The following is a 17,082-nucleotide window of genomic DNA, read 5'->3' as shown; positions in this document are numbered from 1 at the left end:
ACTGAGAAGCATAAAAAATTCCATATAATTTTAAATTATAATAATAGAATAGGCTACTATTACAGAGCTCATGTATAGCTTTAGAGCCATTCCACCGAAAGGGTGACATTTCTGTCCCCAGGACATTATATGTATAAAAATGCATGAAGATTAACTCTAAACTCTAATTACGCAAAATGTCCTGCACATTAAGCTAACTACAAATTTAAAATGTATAATTAAAAACATTAATAAAACTACATAGAACACTAAAAAAAAGCATTTTGTGCATGTCCCCACTCTCTCTCTAAACTGTACCATGAAATATAATGATTAAAATCCTTCAGAAATCTTAATTTTTTTTTGCATTGTTGTGTTACTTTATATCTTTATATTTCATGAGAAAAAAATATTTTATCTGATATTTTAGATAAAATACACACATAGTCGTGTCCCTGGGTTTTCACTCAGTCCTGTTACCCTAACACACACCCCCTCTGAAAAACTTAGAATATTCCACAACACATTTTCAAGTTGCATCATCTGGATCTTCTGAAGTAAATGGGAAGACCATAAGTAAGTCCTCTCATTTTAATTTCTGTATATTTTATGAAATTGTAACTATGACTGAGAAGGTCAATCTCAACATACTGTCCTGTTACCTAAATTATTTCTTAGATTTTATTTGTTTATTTTAAAAATATTAACTTTTGGTAACTTTTTGCTTAAAAACTCAATCATGTTACTTTCAGTCCTGTTACTTATATTAAAAATAACAGGAGTGAGTAGAGTCCTCTGTTTTGTTGATTTTATACTGTAAATATTAGTTGATATACTATTCACCTGAATCATAAGTTTTAAGGTTTATTAACAATGTATATTTACATTGTAGACATCAGCATTAGTTTTACAATGTGAACACCATACTTCCAGGAAGCCAGTCCACCACGAAGTGACTTAAACGTTTTGTCTTTGTCTTTCTTATATTTTGTAGAAGGTGGAGAAACCCCATACTATACATGTGCCAAAAAACACCCACCTACAGTATGGCAAGCTGAACGGGAAGGTGCAAGACACACCCGCAACCCTCTATTTTCTCCCTTTTTTGTCTTAACTTCCCTCTTTCTCCCTTCCTCTCTCTTCTTCTCTCTCTCCTTCTTTTTCTTTCCACCTCCTTTGCTGTGAAGTACTACTAGCACATAATACATCACAGAAATCTCATACACACACATAGACACTCATTCCTGTTACCCAATGTTCATTCCTGTTACCAAGTGTTCATTCCTGTTACTATTTTTTTTTCTTTTCTAAAAAAATTATGTTAAACCACTGTCTTATCAGTTTTGTTTGGTCCATCATTTATACAATTGTTTAATAAATTAAATTATAAAAACAATTATAAACTTTAGGCTTCAGTCTTCTTTAAAATAAAAAAAATGGCTTTGTGTTTTTTATTAAAAATACAGCTTGCCTTAATATATAGTGATTTTTTTTTTTGTCACAAATATCAATTATTTGAACATATAACCAACAATTTCTTTAAAATAAACACTTTCTTGTGGGGAAAACAAAGGAATTAATTTACATGCTTTTAAAATGGCACATGAGTTTCGGTAACAGGACTGAGAAAATCTTTTGCTTAGAAACCTTGTAAAAAATCAAATAAAGTTGCCTGAGATTGACCAATACACATTTTGAATAGTTAAATATGTGTAGTATTAGATTCAGTGTTGAAAAAAGATAAAAAAAAAAAATATATATTTTGAAGAGTTACAAAAAGCAAATGTCACCCATTCGGTAGAAATATTCTTATGCATGACAGAGAAAATCCAGATGTGCAAGATCTCAGATTAAAGTAATATGCGAGACAAAAAGTACAAATAGTAAAAAGAAACCTTTGAAAAGCATAAAAACATTTACAGTTTGTACTTTCTTTTTTTTCCCACTACTTCTTTGATGTAACTTCTATCTCTTACTACATTACTACTAAGTAAAAGATATCTGAAGAATAATTTAAAAACATTTATTTTAACCCATATAAAAAAAAAATAATAATCGTAAAAAAAAAATCTCAAGTACAGAACTGAGGGAATATTTAAAAATAAATAATAATTGCCTATAAGAAATCATTGAAATATTCTTTGACGTACGGAATGTTTACTTTAGTTTTCATTCACCAGGGTGCCAGTTCATATCGCCTTAGTAAGATCATGAAGATACAATGCTTTGACTATTTATAAATGCTGAACGAATCCTTGTACTTGAAAGTACAAGGCACTTGCACAAGTAGTCACTTAAAAAAAAAGTGATCACAGTTGTTGCACTTCAGTTTTCTGCCAGTGGAAAGAAATTCAGTAGACACTAGAAGCAGTCATGTTCACATCTCATGCTTTTGATTGCTTTCCTTAAGGTCTTATTCATCCTCTTTTTTTATCACTGTTTCTTGGAAGCTCTCCTGCTTGGCTTCTGGGTTTTCATTCAGTTTATTAAGGCCCTGAAACAATTAATTATTTTATGACATTTAAAATCCTCTGTTCTTGAAATGCACAATTTAGCCTGTCTAACATTATAGTGCATGTAAATTCTGAATACATTGTTATGCATTGCAAGTACAAAGTTAAATTCTTTCACTCACTAATTGATTGATAGGAAAAGACTTCTTAAGCATTTGGCTGACCCATGCTCCATTACGCTCACTGTAGGGATCTTCTTCTCTCTCTTCCTCCTCTGCTCTCTTCTGTCTGTCAGGCACTGAGTCATCAAGAGTCTAATGGATGTTGCAGTGGGGATGATGGGAACAAGTCATTTTTCATGTACCATTTTGTATCAGTTCCTCAGCACACCAGTCCATCAATGCCTGTATTCCCTCACCTCATCCTCTACATCGTCCTCATATTGCTCATCCGGCTGGTCCTTTTGCGGCTCTGGATTGCCTGCCACCTATTGATATAGTGCATCAGTAATCTGCTTATCATTCCATACCAGTGGGTTTACTTATTTTGCTGGCAAGTGGCAACTACTAACAGCAACTTTGTCAACAGGTTTACAGTTTTTTTTTTTTGTTTTTTTTTTTAAATATAAAATGATATTAAAAATAAAGCATTAAAACTAAAATCAACATGTACAGTATGAAAATGGATGGTAATTTTAAGATTTGCTAAAAGTTATTTATAAGTGTGTGTTATATTACAGCAAAGTTAATCTTAATGTAAAAATATAAATGATACAAACTTCCATTCTAAAGTTTGGGGTTATTTTTTGAAATAAGTCCCTCATTTTCACCAAGGCTGCCTTTAAAATACAGCTATAAAAACAGTAATACTGAAATATTATTACAATTTCAAATAACTCTTTTCTATTTTTTTATTTTTTTTATACGTAATTTATTCCTGTGATGGCAAAGCTCAATTTTCATCATCATTACTCCAGTCTTCAGTCACATCAGAAATCATGCAAAGCATTTCTTATTATTATCATCATCAATGTTGAAAACAGTTATGCTGTCTAATATTTTTTTGTGGAAAGCCTGATAGATTTTTTCAGGATTCTTTGTTGAATAGAAAGTTCAAAATAACAAATATAATTTTTTTTGTAACAATGTAAAATTCTTTACTGTCAATTTTGATCCTTGCTGAATAATTAATTGAATTAATTCCTTAAAAAAAAATCTTAAAGTCCCTAAAAGACTTTATTCCATGAATAATTGAAGATGAGCTTTTATATACCCTTCTTGTAAACTCACCACAAGCTGCTCATCCACTTCAGGCCTGATCTTGTTCGCATTGGTCTTGTACTCAGTTTCTTCTTCTGCCTCTTCAAATTCATATTCGTTCTGGTTGTTGGCCTCATTCTCAATGTTCATGTTTTTTTCTCCTAGGTCCTGTTCAAAGGAGCCATTTTAGGAAAGAATGAGTCATTAATAGAAATCTTAAACTTCAAAGAAATTGTAATTTGCACTTCAATGTCAAATATTTGAGCTTTTCAAGAAATAATACAGAGACAGTACAGCCATAGTTTCCACCACACTGCCTTGATGTTATTGAATAATTCATTTACAACTCAGCATGCAATTTGTCTACATTCATGCAGTGTGTAAGTGGTCCAAATCTGTTTTTTTCTTTCTGCATGTGACACAGATCTAATTTCTGAACAGCATCAACACATTGATCTTTTTAAATCTGATTTGGGCCACTTTAATTTCCGATCATGCAATTCTTACTGCAAAGACACTCAGTGCAGAGGATAATTTGCAAATGCAGATCCAAAAAAGACAGAGACATTACTGTATACATAATAACACACACACTGCATTATCATACACACCTTGTTATGCTTTTGAGTGTCCTCTACATCTTTTGCATATCCTTGTCCAGCCATAACATGATGTGATTGCACAGCATTTCCTGTATTTCAGCAGAAATCAAAACTAGCAACGTACTGTATATATATATATTTAACTGTATACTTTAATGGGTAATTAATTTTGTTTTCCAATCTCAGCTATACAACTGGAACTTGGTTGCACTTTAGATTTGTTTTTGTGCTAGAACCCATAGCTTCATAAAATACAGCAGTATCAGAAAAGGCCAATACCTGCCACAAAAAATATCCTTCCTTACCAGCAATAACTGTATCCAAAGCCTCAAAGTGTACTTTGGTTCTGTGAAGTGGCTCTGTCTGTGTCTGTTTCTCTGGGCTTTGGCTTAGCGTGTTGCGAGGGTTAATGCCCAGCTCTTCTGGGTTTGATAAGGAATGTTCCAGCACTGCCTTTCCCCCGTTATCCTCTCCTCCTCTATCCTTTGATGTGCTTCTCTCCTCTTTCTTGCCATTTCCCTCAGCAAAAATATCAATTTTCCGAGGCTGCTTCATTGCCACTTTGGTCGCATTGTTATTTTCAATCTCCAACACACCTTGAGGGGATAACCCTTTTCCATTTTTCTCATATCCTTGCACCTGTAAAGGAGAAACATCCGTATGACCAAAGTGTGGTGTGGCCTGATGATAAGACACTTGCATTAGCCACAGTCACACATTTACATTATTAAGTTACATGAGTCATCTCATCCTGAAGTTGACAAACTAGCCCAAATGGCCTTTGAATATATACTTCAGCTGCAGTAGGAAGTGAGAATAATTTCAAAAAAGGATTAAGACTTAATCCATTTGTGACCTGAGAGTGTGAACAGCACACATTCATGTCAACAGTAGACTACTCCATAGCCTTTCTTAAAAATAAAAGGAAAGAAAAGCCAAATAATGAATGAGGGATTCTTTTAACGTTGTATGTTGCATTTCCATCTGTACCTGAATGGGCATATTTTCCAGCTCCTCATTTAGGCGTTCTACTGTCTCCAGTATATAGCTGTGGGTGCGTTCAGTAGCAAATTTATCAATTTTTGCTGCTTGGCCTGCACTGGAGGCTTTATTGAGATTCTCTTTTAATCGCGTCAGCTCTTCCACCTGAAGCTTCATTCAAATATTGAATTAGGATGGAATTAAACATTTCTGATGTGATACTTTCTGAAGCATGGACTGGGTAATGAAAGTTAAATAGTATGAGACCTGACGCTATGAGAGAAAGATGCTAACTCAGCAGTAGAGCGATAATTCAAAACGTAAATTAAATAAACTACCCAGGAGAAAATGTACGGAATTTATAATGCAAGATAACCACATGTTATATATTCTAACCTTCATAAATATTTGTAATAAAAGATATTTCCCAGTTTCAATTGAGAATGTTTTTTTTTTTTCATATTACATGATGCTACTGAAGAGGTAATACCAGCAATGTAAGGTGAGGATGAATAATTTAAGTAGTTTAAATGTTAGAATGTGGCACATTATATCCAGTCAGACATAATGACAGTATTAAAATGTTAATGGCATGCAAACATACATCACTCACACAGGGTCAACTGTCAGGGAGGAAACACAACTGTAGTATTTACAGCTTGAACCTGTGGCCTGAGGCATAGAAAAAGATTAACCACAATATGAGACTTCAGACATGCACAAAGACATTGCTAGATAGGAGCTTCAAATCTGTCTGCACATTTCATCTGCTGTCTTTATAGGGTGAGATGGCATAAAATGAGATGAGAACATTAGTAGGTTCAAAGGTTTAGGCTCAGTAATATATATATATAGTAGATCTGTTACGGGTAATGTATGTATGCTACATTGTACAGCAGCAGCATGTCTTACTTGCTCACAGCAGTGTGTAGTGTATTGTATTGTATTGGCATCAGCAAGCCTCTTACTTGGGCTGCAGCAGCAACAATAACCAACAGCAGCAGCAGCAGCAGCGTAGCAGATCAAGACCAAACATATCAACATTGTCATATCCATTACCATGCCAAAGTTACCATGACAGAACTTTTATTGCTTTCTTACATTAATAGCAATCAGTATACATTAAGTGTTAAGAATTAGTATAAGGAAAGCCAATATTTTGGAATGCAATTTCAAAATACAATTGTTCTTTTACAGTATATGCCGATTTGTTCTTGTATTTGTTTAAAGTGTTGCAGCATGAATGATGTACTTCAAGCAATATATCTAGAATAGGTTCAGGCAAACTTATAGTAGTAGTCATGACTCTGTGTTACCTGAGCTGCAACAAGTGCATTTTTATGGTCTTCTAATGTGAGTGTGAGATGATCTTTTGAAGCTTGCAGGTTCTTTTGCTGTTCCTGAAATGGTGAATGGTGTAATTTAAATATGTCCATCTTGAATATTAGGAGTAGTACACACAGAAATATAGATGTTCGGTCTTGATGACAATTTGTAGGGACACCCATAAGCTAATTTGCCATGGGTTCCCTCTGGAATTAAAGGGGTCCTATTATGCCCTTTTACAAAGTCTTGATTTTGTTTCTGGGGTGTACTAGAATATGTTTTCATGCTTGATTGTTAAAAAAACGCATTATTTTTAACATACTTTACATTATTACAGCACCTCTCTCCCCAGTCTGGCTCCAACACACAGATTTCGATAAAGCCCCTCCTTCCAAAATACGAAATGTGCTGTGATTGGTTAGCTGGCCTAGCGTGTTGTGATTGGCACCGCTTAGCGCGTGTTCAGGAAATGTCCCACCCCTCCATAACTGTGAGTTCTTCTCTAAGGATAGCATCAATTTCAAACCAATTTGAGTCCAATTCAGACCCTGACAATGTTATTGAACAAGGAGGATTTTACAGAACATTTCAGATTGGTATGTTTTTGTAATTTTCTTAAAATTAAGGTAATACAAACGGTAATCGATCACAAAACCATGGTTAATTTTCCTAAGAGGCCGTCTTACAAAAGTGAGAGCTTACAAAATCAACAGAAAACAAGCTGTTCTCTATAAAATGTGCAGCACACAGATAAACTTTGGGGTTATAATGTTCAGGAACAGTGTTTAAAATAAATTAACCACAAGTTTGTGAGCCTTACACTGTCTTCTCTAATGCAGCTCAACCATTGCGTATTCCGTGGGCACTGATTATTTAAATTAGTTACATCATGACTTCATCAGATCCGGAAAAAGCGTGTTGTAGTCCAAACAAGCCGATCGTTGTACTTCTTGAAAAGGGGATTCTGTTAAATAAAATATCTCCCTTTGGAGTGGACTTTGAGCTTTGTAACCTTGCAGATCTTTTTTATGCTCAAACAGCAACATTACACACTAACTAAAGTTGAAAAAGTGGAATAGCATAATAGGACCCCTTTAAGGTTTAGAACTACAAACTGACTATCAATATTATTTATGCAAATTCAAGCTCCCTTTAAACCATAATCACATAATGAATCCCAGAATCCTTTGTAGTTTCTCTGACCTGCACATCAAGTAACTGTGTGTAGATGTCCTGATGAGCTTTCCGCAGCTGTCTGTTCTCCTCGCGAAGGTTGTACACATTCTCTAAAAGTAGAAAAAAAGGTGATGAAAGACTCTGGCTGGATTTGGTCTGAGCCTTAAATCTGATGACTCTGAATACATCTACAAGAATAATAGTAGCACTCTGGCTTACCTTTCAGTCTGGATATTTCAACCTCCTTCTCTCTCTGCAAATTGTCTATTTCCAGCCTGTGCTCATCCAGCACACGTTCATGATCCTGCCCTTGATTCTGGTGCTTCTCTTGAAGTTCATAGTATTGCATCTTTAAGTCTTCATGCTGGGACTGATTAGTTGTATGCAAAAGAAGTCGATATCCAAAGAAGAATTATTCCGTTAATTATTCCATAACTGGAATTACAGAATTACGTTTTAAGAACTCCCATTATGAATGTCATCTCACCTTCAGTATTTGGTGCTCTGTCTGCAGAGCATTCAGTCGATAGGTTGAATCTTGCTGTTAGGCCGAACAAAACTGCAAGTTATTATGCATCCACGATAGCTGAAATGGCTTTTTCAGCTCTATCATGTTTACACATCATTTAGCAAGCAATCAAAACACCATACGCTTTAAATTACCTTTTCTTTGTTGAGGGCCTTCTGTGATTCCCGCTTAAACACAAGGAAATCTATGATGTATTGACAATCAATAGAGGCTTTTTAAAACAAACATGAAGCACACTGCATTCAGCACAACCTGGACTCATTATCATTCATTATCTATCATCATCATTATCAAATCGCATACAGATTAAGTGGCTTGTGTAAATCAGGAAATCAATTAGTGTGCAAATGAACAGGACATTACCCTCCTCAGCCTTCTTATGCTCGAATCTCTCTTTCTGGAGGGATTTCTCTAGTTTAGAATGATGCTCATATACCACTGAAAAGGGAGAGAAAAACATATTTTTTATTAACATTACTGGCACCTTTTTTTTTGCATTGTGATATTATTAATCAAGTTATTTTACTCCATAACCATCACTGTAATGCAAAAATCTCAATCTCAATTGTGAAACATGAAAAATAAGGAATAATTAACGTATAAATTATTTGTTCCTGCAAATAATTTCCCAATGCACAATATATTTCATTATTGTTTTGTTTTGGGCTGAAATGTGATCTGGACATTTCTTGACAGGTTTCATGACATTCACCAGATATATTATGAACACTGTAATCTGGCACAGAGAGGTGAAAATCCTCAGTGCAGTGTTATCCAATGTTTGTCAAAGGACTCCATTCAAAAGCTTAAGAGACAGAAAGCATTGCCATCAAATGAAAGCTAATAAGTATACTCAAGGAATGTTGTTCACAAGAAAATCTTGATGCTGTTCTGATGCGTGCCATCTACTCCATTAGTATGTGCCAACTATTATGACTGGATAAGATAAATTAACAAACAGGCCAAAACATTTTGAATAGAAATCTCCGGAGGCATGCAGCACATCTCAAAACGATCATGTAAGCCCTAATCAAACATCTACACAGTGCCTTCACTGTAGGATCTTTTCATTAATTTTCTACCTTGCAGCTGCGCAGAAAGTGACTCTTGATGCTGCTGGTACTTCAAAGCCGTCGCCTCAGTCTTTTTCAGCTCTTTATGCATCTCATATGAGACCATGAAGGCGCACAACGTCCCGCAAACGAAGATGAGAAGTAGGAAAGACTGAAATATTCTTCTCTGTCGTCTCGAACAAATTCCTTTCCCCATCTTTTCCTCCTCTTCTTGAGTAGACGGTAAAGACTATGTGCCATCCGATTCTCCAGTAACGTAAATGTTTAGGAGAGCCACAATGATCCGTCTGTTTATTTTTTCCCCTTGTGATGCTGTGCCTTTAATGGACGCACCAGTTCATTTCTCGTATACCCTACTTTTTAAGTTAGCTCTAATTATAGGCTACTTATCCCTTACGGAAAAAAGTCCGACTAATGACTATGAATTGGCTTTTTCAAAACTTTCATACGTGTCATTCAGAAAGGACTGTCATTACTACAGTCAGTTTGTTCTCGCCAACTCCTCCCTTTTGAGTACAGTGCCACCCAGAGGCCAGTGCCCACATCTACAACATTTACACAGGTCCGAAGACTACAAAATATATAGATTAATGAAACCAAACGATGACACGACAGTGATCTTATAAATGAGTGCTTTCTCACCTATGGGCGCAAATATTTGTGACCCTGGACCACAAAACCAGTCACATGGAGCAATTTTATGAAATTGAGATTTATACATCACAGGAAAGCTGAATAAATAAGCTTTTTTCAATTGATGTATGGTTTGTTAGGATAGGACAATATTTGGCTGAGATACAACTATTTGGAAATCTGGAATCTGACGGTGCAAAAAAATCGAAACATTGAGAAAATCGCCTTTAAAGTTGTCCATTTATGTTCGCAATTATGCTGCATTCACTCACAAAAATACATGTTTTAGTAGGAAATTTACAAAGTATCTTCATGGAACATGATCTTTACTTAATAGCCTAATGATTTTTTGGCATAAAAGAAAAATAGATAATTTTGACCCATACAATGTATAGGCCTATTGTTGGCTATTGCCACAAATATACCCGTGCTACTTGTGACTGGTTTTGTGATCCAGGGTCACATTTATTATTATGTTTTTCTGAAAGTCATTAGCCATCTGTACCACACTGTAATTTCCACCACACTTCAGATTGTGTTGGAGATGTATGGATGTATGTATGGATGTATTGTGTATGGAGATGAAATAAAATGCAATTTTAAACATTGCTGGAATTAATGTAAATGTATAATGTATATAATACAACTACTTTTTTATTGCTATGGCTAATTCCTAGCATTTTATGTAAAAACAATTCAATTATTGTCTCACTTTTTGCATAATTTGGCAAAATTACATATTTTTAATTACACACAGTAAAGATTATGTTATCGTCTTATTATATAGACTAATTTTCTAATTTCTGGCTGCAACAAATGAATTAAATTAAATTAAATGAGTACATGAAATTCAGATGAAAAGTTTCCATGGACTGAAACAAGGGTAGCTGAGACCAGTTTTGTCATTTAACTTTTAACATGTTTGCAAATCAAACCAGATGTTTGTCACAGTGGCCTGTTAAATCATCCGCATCTTTCTTTGATATATGTCTGAGTTGTGCAGCTGTGAAATTGACTGAGTGGTGCTTTGCAGTATATTGGATGTTGTGGAACAAGTGGGACTGGGGTCAGGAGGAGAAGCCCACTCCACAGAGAAGAGTTCAGGAGCAGAGGAGCTTTTAAAAGGCTGATCCGCCAACCTGCCAGGCGCACTGTGAATAGACGAGAGCTATGGGTGCCATCTATTGCAAAAATAGTTGAGTCTTTTCTCTTTAGCAGCAGTGACTCCAGGTCTGATGCAACCTCTTTCCAGTTTCCTGCTGTTATCTGGGATCATGAGGATGTCGATTAGAGAGCCAGTCAGATGTGATGTTCCCACTGCGTAATATCTACTTTTTACTCTTACCTGTGAAGTTCATGAGCTCAAAACCTCAGACTACAAACACTACAACTTTACAGGTGTGTGAAAATAAAATCTAGATATAAATTAAATCAGAATTACAACTCACTGTAACTGAAATCACCAGTAACAGCATCTCCTGCATGGAGAGATGAACGGCAGATCAGTATTTGATCATCAACTCTTTAAAGTTCACATATCTTTAAAGATTTTCAATATAATATAATATAATATAATATAGCTAATATTCAACTGTGAGTCAAGCCCTTGAGAAAAGATCTTTACCTCACTGCTTTATGGAGCTTTTTCACAAACTATGATGATGCTTTTCCACAGCTATTAACATTGGAATTATTTAAAAGTGTTTAAATTATAAAAAAAAACAAAATAAAAAAAAAACAGAAAACCAGTTAACACTGCTGTGAGGGTTTGTAAAACAGCTGAGGGAATGACATCTTTGAATTTAACATCTTTCTATCCTCTGGCCAACGCAATCAATTTCTCCATATTTTTGTTTTGTCTCCATATTTTTGGAAAGTTATAGAAACACTATGCATTTTTTATTTTGCTATTGGAGCAAATGTGAATGCAAAAATTATGTTTGTTAGTTTCTATCGTAGTTTACCCAACTATGACAAATTCTGCTTCTGAGAAGCCCGGAAATGTGAAATAGGTCTTTATAACTTTTTCCATTGATATCAAAATTTGACATGAAAAAATGCTCCTACAATTATTTTGGGAAAATGATTAAACAATAAAGTTGACACATGTGGCATTTGAAAAAAACTTCTTCTTTTTTTTTGAGGAGTTGGTAATGTGTCCTACAATTTATTTTTTTAACTTAATTTTACTAAAAAATCAACTCCTGCCAGAAGTAGAAAAGGTGCCCCAATGAAACATGAAACATTAATAAGCACATCCATCCTAAATTGTGTTTTGCTGCACTATTTGGGAATATAGGCCTATTTGTTGGGAATATACATTAATAAAGATACAACCGTTTTGCATTCATCTATCTTAACTGAAATTCATCATACTTTGAATTGTGAACTGTAAATCTGTAAGGATTGCCAAATAATTATGAGCTCTATAAATGTACATCTTTTATGAACATAGTTTGAGATATGTTATACTCAAAAATTATTTACTTTAAAACCTATTTTTTTACTAGATCATTGTCATACTACAAAACTTTAGAATCAATAGCAATGTTTTTAAACATAATTATAATGCTGAAACAGCAAGTGAATACATTTGCATCAACTTTATATAAACAGTCATTTATATTTATGTGTTAGGCCTTCATACTGGTGGAACATTGCCATGTAGGTTGACAGGACAAAGTTAGGTCAGTCAACATAAAGGGCTCTGACCTTACACCTCTCTCACCACTGGAAAATACTGCTCATTGTAACAATCATTACACATACACATGTGGGTGTCATTTCAGAGTTACTGTCTCTGGTTTAAGCACACGCCTTGTTTGGGTTCATTTTATAGTATGTGTGGTCAGACTGGACCAACTGGCAATAGTCATATTGGAGCAACACCTATGCAGCAAACATTGTAAATTACTAAACTACAAGAGCAGGAAAATCTGTTTCGAATTATTGGTGTACAGTGTAAACAGTCATGTCCAGTATGGTGCTGTAAATAAATCCAGACTTGCCCCACCTTAAGTCATTAAAATGTAAATTTGGTACAACAGAGAAGCAGTTCTGCTATTTGTAGTCCATTAAATTATGCTCACTGAGCCACACCGCTAGAATTTATTCGCTTTTTACTCATTTAACTGATTTATTTACATGTTACTGCAATTTACTCTTTAATGTGCTAAAATGAAATAAAATACTACACAATATTAAACTATTTTAATTGGCTTTGTGTACAGTGTTTTAAGGTCAAAAAGGATCCTCTCAAGAGTTCACCCAAAAATGAAAATTCTATCATCATACTCACCTTCATGTTGTCCCAAACCTGCTTGATTTTCTTTCTTCTGTGAAGCACAAAAGAAGACATTTTGACGAGTGTTTTCAGCTGTTTTTGATATACCATTAAAGTCTGTTGCACCTCATTGATTTTCATTGGACAAAAACAATGAGAAATTGATCAAAATATCTTCTTTTGTGCTCCACAGAACAAGGAATGGCATGAGGGTGAGTAAAATACATTTTTGGGTAGATTATCCCTTTAAGCAGTGCTTTTTATTTGGAATGAAAAAGAAGATAATTATAAAATCATTGATGATATACAATATAATATACAACATATTGTGATGAATATTGGTGCAGTCTCAGTTGATATATTGAGCGCCACCATGTGGAATGATCTCTGAAACACCCCATCCAATCACATTCCCGCGGCCATCACAGGATCCGTCGTGATTGGCGTACTCTTTAATCCTCTCTGCTTCCAGCATATGGTCCCACATGTTAACCCCTGTCATTTTCCCAGTGAAGGCAACCGATGAGTCCAGATCTCTGTAGAAACCCGGGCGGCTGCGCTCTTGCCCGAGCAGAAAGAACCCGTCACCAGACAATACGTTCCCCTCGGCTACTCCATGCTCTCTGGCAACGTTCTCTCCATTCACCCACAAAGTGGCCAGCCCCTGCTCCGAGCTCCAAGCTGCACAGAAGTGTCCCCACTGCCCATCTGTTACTACGCTGTGAGCTTCCACTAGATGGGTCTCACCGCCCACTGTGAGGAGAACCGAGCGCCTTGCCAAGAGAAGCTGGAGCTCTTGAGGTTTTTTCTTGGTTCCGTAAGAGAAAATCACTGTTTTATTTAGAGACTGGGTCACTTTGGCCCACAGACAGATGGTGAATGATTGTAGGGACATGGACATGGAGGGTATTACTTCTGCAAAGATGTGCTTGGAGCGCATTGGGAATAATAAAGCCATTTCACAGCCTTAAAAAAAGAGAATGAGAGTTAGCATAAAATTCAAGATTAATTATTGCATTAAATCAGCATGAAAATACTGACAGGTATTTGCAAAGTATATATTTATTATTTTTCAGGGCCACAGAAATGATATATTACAAATTTTAGGCTGTTAAATATAGGCAACACACTACCGGACCGGTCAAAAGTTTAGAATCATTATGATTTTTTTTGTGTTTTTGATGATAAATTAATAATTTCAGTTAATAATGTTTATATTTTTTATCAATGTTTACAATGTTTATGCTGCTTATTATTTTTGTGTTTATTATTCTTCAGGATTTCAGAAGTTCAAAAGAATAGCATTTATTTGAAATGGAAATCTTTTGTAATATTATAGATGTCTTTACTGTCACTTTTGAACATTTTTATGCGCCCCGTATAACATGTATAAGGGTTTCCACAAATATATCAAGCTGCAAAAGCTTTTTCATCACAATACATTTTTTAATACAATAATATTAAATTAGAAAACAGTCATTTTAAATTGCAATAATATTTTACAATATTTTTACTGTATTTGTCTGTCTGTCCTGTCTGTTCCCTAATCCAAATTGCCCTTTGCGGATTAGCAAAGTGTATTAAATAAAAATTATAAACAGTGAAATCATCATGAATTTGTTTTAGTATAGTTGAGACATCTACCTGAGGGCAGATAGCGGTGTGCCGTTGCTTTTTGGAAAAGGGCCAGCTGGGCATGTACCCTTTGGAGATCTACAGCGGTGGCCATTAGTGCTCTCTCCAGTTTCCCGTTATCCACATTGCTTGCTTCTTGTTCCTTTGGATAAGCGGAGAATGACTTCATGGCCACTTGTCCCAGACCTGCTCCTAGCACTGAGTTGCTCTCCAGTTTGGTGAGACGGGAGGCCTGGTTCCTGCTGAACTGAATGAGCTGCTGCAACGTCTCATTGTTTTGGGCTTGATACATATCTGCAACCTTTCTGAGCTGCTCCATGGCTTGGTTCAGATTGCGGTTCATCTGTTCACTTATACATTTGCAGGTGTTTTCTGAAGCTTGGACGCACGCTTTGTTGTTGTTAAGCTTATGGAGCTCCTTCCATATGGTGTCTATCTCTGCCTTAACCATGTCTTCAGTCTGCTGCATAAGCATGTCTTGCTTCATCTGAGAGTCCTCCAGCATGATGAAAAGTTTGTCCCAGCGTGAGAGGTCTTGAGGCGGACAGGGAATTTGTGTAGGTCCAGCTGTAAAAAAAAAAAAGTACGATTTTTACTGCTCTGTGTTTGTGTATGTGACCGAAAAGGTACTAACATCATGTAATAATTCTAAACAAAATGTACTTTTATTTAAATCAATTTGTTGTCATGCTTTCTTCCTAGGGCCACAGATGAAGGTTGTGTAGCAGGCTCAAAAATTGCTAAATGCAGCTTTGCTTGTTCCTCAGCACCTAACTTAAATAACAGAGACAAGTTCTCTGAAAATGAATAACCTTATGCTCATAAGCATCCTCTGGTTAATAAGTTCAAGCTCCAGGCTTGGGTTTGCAGGAGAGAGCGTCAGTGGAAAGGTATGTAAATGTCAAATGTCATGAAACCTACCAACACTTTTGCTTTTTTAAAAGCTAGGGGTCATGACTCGTGACACATTATGCTTTTATATCACTGTGCATAATACAGATGAATTATTCAAATACATTTGAGTTGTTGACATAAAACAATTTTAGAATGTTGCCATATCCTGTGGTGTGATATGGCACATCTAAAACTATTAACAACAGTATATTGCTACATAATTTGATTGGTTATATAGAATATTTGTGGTTTTAATTTTAAGTTGGAACTCTGTAAGATCATTAAAACTTGTGAAAAGCATAAATGTTTACAATTTACTACATGAAATATTTGTACTTTTAATATTAAGTTGTCACACTTCACGACCATTTAAAATGGATGGGTGGAGGCAAAAATGTGAAAATTGTGAAAAGAAAATTAACAAGAAACGATGACTAGGTATAGCACCAATGTAGCCTTTATACATTATCAATATTAACTTGAATATATGCGTTTGTTCACCCATTTACTCAATATTTCTGTTAGTTTAATTTTAAAGTAATTTGCCATGCTGTCAGATATTTTAAGAAGTCAAATGAGAATCTAAATTTCAGTACAAAAAAAAACACATTTATAAATAAAAATGAAGAGACATCTGGAATAAAAAAAACTTACTTTGCAGGCGGTCACCATTGGAGATTTCGTTATAGTAGGAATCAGAGTACTCCTCTCCATAATCATAACCAAACACATTTCCACTCAAAAAGCAGGGCAGGCAGAGGGCCAACACGGCCCCGGGCGCATACATGATGTTAATGCTGGTCTGTATGTTAGTCTGTCTCTGCATGTAATCAGATTATTTTGAAGTAAATCAGATGTTCCACAGCCACTAAGATCCCTTGTGGGGTTTTTTTTCTTTCCTGTGTTGTAACTCAGCCACCGTGCCTCATGTGCCTGGAAGCCCACTGAGTGTGCATAAGTCTGAGCAAGCTCTTTTAAACAGCACTCAGAGCAGGGCTGTCACACTGTGAGTAATGCTTTGTTGGAGGTGGGCAGCATGATGTATTCAAATGTCACAGTCTCTACCGCTGTTTGGACAAAAATTGTCATGGGGGTGTGGAAAAGAAAATAGGAAAGGGGTTGGGTCTCCCCAAATGAGAATTCTGCCTCAAGTCAAGGTAAAGGATAGAGAGATCTGGACAAAAAAGATGTTTGATGGGAGTAGCTATAATAACTCCAGAGGGAGCTTTCATTGTCCATGACAGTGAAACCAGCAATAA

At 35.5% G+C, this 17,082-nt stretch overlaps 2 protein-coding genes across 3 annotated transcripts; both read right to left on the bottom strand.

Moving 5' to 3' along the window:
* Window positions 1-1,403: 1,403 nt before the first annotated feature.
* On the bottom strand, window positions 1,404-9,886 carry golim4b (golgi integral membrane protein 4b). Its single transcript, XM_079876462.1, has 13 exons — window positions 9,388-9,886; window positions 8,669-8,743; window positions 8,440-8,489; window positions 8,264-8,317; window positions 7,996-8,146; window positions 7,804-7,886; window positions 6,591-6,674; window positions 4,599-4,932; window positions 4,303-4,382; window positions 3,722-3,859; window positions 2,851-2,919; window positions 2,615-2,746; window positions 1,404-2,473 (listed from the first exon to the last, which is right to left on the bottom strand). Exons 1-13 carry the CDS (start codon window positions 9,572-9,574, stop codon window positions 2,393-2,395), a joined length of 1,518 nt encoding a protein of 505 aa, XP_079732588.1. The 5' UTR covers window positions 9,575-9,886; the 3' UTR covers window positions 1,404-2,392.
* Window positions 9,887-12,994: 3,108 nt separating this feature from the next.
* On the bottom strand, window positions 12,995-16,835 carry ptx3b (pentraxin 3, long b). Of its 2 annotated transcripts, XR_013821709.1 has the most exons (4): window positions 16,478-16,782; window positions 14,939-15,496; window positions 13,491-14,260; window positions 12,995-13,346 (listed from the first exon to the last, which is right to left on the bottom strand). XR_013821709.1 is itself a non-coding variant. In XM_079875993.1 (3 exons), exons 1-3 carry the CDS (start codon window positions 16,647-16,649, stop codon window positions 13,644-13,646), a joined length of 1,347 nt encoding a protein of 448 aa, XP_079732119.1. In that variant the 5' UTR covers window positions 16,650-16,835; the 3' UTR covers window positions 12,995-13,643. The 2 variants fall into 2 exon arrangements, 1 of the variants encoding a protein (XP_079732119.1); XM_079875993.1 differs by having other exon boundaries at window positions 12,995-14,260; window positions 16,478-16,835.
* Between the last annotated feature and the right edge of the window lie 247 nt (window positions 16,836-17,082).

This window comes from Squalius cephalus (genome assembly GCF_949319135.1).
Source record: "Squalius cephalus genome assembly, chromosome: 7".
Classification (NCBI taxonomy): Eukaryota; Metazoa; Chordata; class Actinopteri; order Cypriniformes; family Leuciscidae; genus Squalius; species Squalius cephalus.
The sequence above is the reverse complement of the archived record's forward strand: the minus strand, read 5'-3'. Positions and strand labels throughout refer to the sequence as shown.